General features: G+C 35.1%; 1 protein-coding gene across 1 annotated transcript; it reads left to right on the top strand.

Annotated features, from left to right (window-relative positions):
- Positions 1 to 422: 422 nt before the first annotated feature.
- Positions 423 to 1,194, top strand: LOC131183468 (beta-glucosidase 10-like). Its single transcript, XM_058154236.1, has 2 exons — positions 423 to 676; positions 894 to 1,194. Exons 1-2 carry the CDS (start codon positions 423 to 425, stop codon positions 1,192 to 1,194), a joined length of 555 nt encoding a protein of 184 aa, XP_058010219.1.
- The last annotated feature ends 769 nt before the right edge of the window (positions 1,195 to 1,963 follow it).

A 1,963-nucleotide genomic window follows, 5' to 3' on the forward strand; every position in this document is an offset into this window, starting at 1 on the left:
TGAAGATGATCCATTCGGATTATTCCCCGTAGAGGTGAGATTCCTTTACCCTTCATTTATTTATGTGTTTTCCTATATGTTGGAACTACAACATATGATGCTTTTAATATGGAGTTCTATCCGCTGCTTTAGGGGGAAAGAAAAAAAGAAAAAAAAAACACCAAACCTTGATATTAAAGAGAATTAACAACAAATACTGCCTGATGCATCTAACATGCAACAATCAATCATCTTTTAATAATATTTATCTTCCATATACTGATCCACTATATATCCAAAATATTTAGTATTTCATTTCTTTACTATTTACTAACCTAACCTGTTATGCCTGACTCAGTTTCCTCGAAGGCCTTGGGGTCTGCAAGGATTGTTGGAGTATCTTAAGCAAGCTTATGGCAATCCTCCTGTTTACATCCACGAAAATGGTCTCTTCCCCTCTTTACCTGCATGCGCACACACAAATGCACTATATTTGCTCACTTTTAAAGATTGATTGTTGTAAATTTTTGTCAAAAACTTGGTGTTATATTGCAAATTTAGTTCCATTTTTAAAGGAAAATTTGGTTTTGTTGCATCATTTGGCAGGGCAAGTGAGCCGGCGTAATTCTTCATTGGATGACACTTCAAGGGCGGAATATCTGCATGCATCTATTGGTGGTTTGCTCGACGCAATCAGGTTTCTGAATTTGGCATCAACCTTGATTATGTAGAGTTGTTCCATTCAAATTTCCTCATCACTGTTTTGATTTTGCAACAATTTAAAATGAGCCTTCTTATATTATCAAGATTGATTTGTCTTTTTTTTTCCTTGAATATGGTAGAAGTATTTGACAATTCATATTATCACTTCTAATTTTCCTTTCTTTTTTTTTTTAATCCTTAAAATTGCGAAGGAATGGATCAAATACAAGAGGGTATTTCGTATGGTCCTTTTTAGATGTATTCGAGTTATTGGATGGCAGAGGATCAAGTTATGGCCTGTATTTCGTAGATTTGGACGATCCAAGCTTGAGAAGACTACCCAAGAAATCTGCACATTGGTACTCCCATTTTCTGAAAGGAGGCAGGGTCAGCTCCAACAGAACTTTTGAACTTGAGAAAACATTTGTCGACTCTTCCTCAGAAACAATTGTTTCAGTAGGTTTAGGGTTTAGGGTGTCATTGGCAGATGTGAAGAATTTTAAATCTTTGTAACATGCTCCTTTCTCTTCTTTAGGAGAGAGGATAGTTGGCCGGCTCATCGACTAGCCACGAAGGCCATTTTGAATCCTTTATTTTGTACGAACCCTCAAGGTTAGCTTGAATGGCGTCGTTCTTTCATGTGAACTGTTTATATTACTGTTTCCACTGGACCACTGAACTTATACGGAGAATGCAAGATACGCTGGGACACCGAATGACTTGTTTATTGTTTAGGGCTTGGGATCACTTTGATACAGTCAAACGATGCACTTTTTTTTTTCCACAAAAATTTGGAACAATACCAGTGTCATTATGCCCCGACCAGACCTGAAAAATCCACACAAGGAAAAGTTGAAAAAAAGTAATTTTTAAATCCAACGGCAAATTGTCTACGTCTGACAGAAAGAGCAAACAGGCTGAGGCATTTTTGTCTTTGTTTCTCCACAACTGACACGTATACAATGTTGCATAATTTTGATAAAAAAAATTCTTGTCGCTGAACAAATTATTCACAGTTAATCGATATATATATATATATATATATATATATATATATATATATATATATATATATATATATATATTTTTTTTTTTTTTTTTTTTTTTTTTTTGAGGAGAACACCTATAGTTACTAGTGTCTCTTGCTTTTGGCTGAGCCTCCGTGGAAGGACAAGCATAATGTGAACATAATACACTACTCCAATTAGAAAACTCAAACTACGAAAGAATCAACAAAGGACTGCTCTGTTTCTGTGGTTAGTAATTAAGCTTGTGACACATG

The sequence above is a fragment of the Hevea brasiliensis genome, chromosome 9 (assembly GCF_030052815.1).
Source record: "Hevea brasiliensis isolate MT/VB/25A 57/8 chromosome 9, ASM3005281v1, whole genome shotgun sequence".
NCBI lineage: Eukaryota > Viridiplantae > Streptophyta > Magnoliopsida > Malpighiales > Euphorbiaceae > Hevea > Hevea brasiliensis.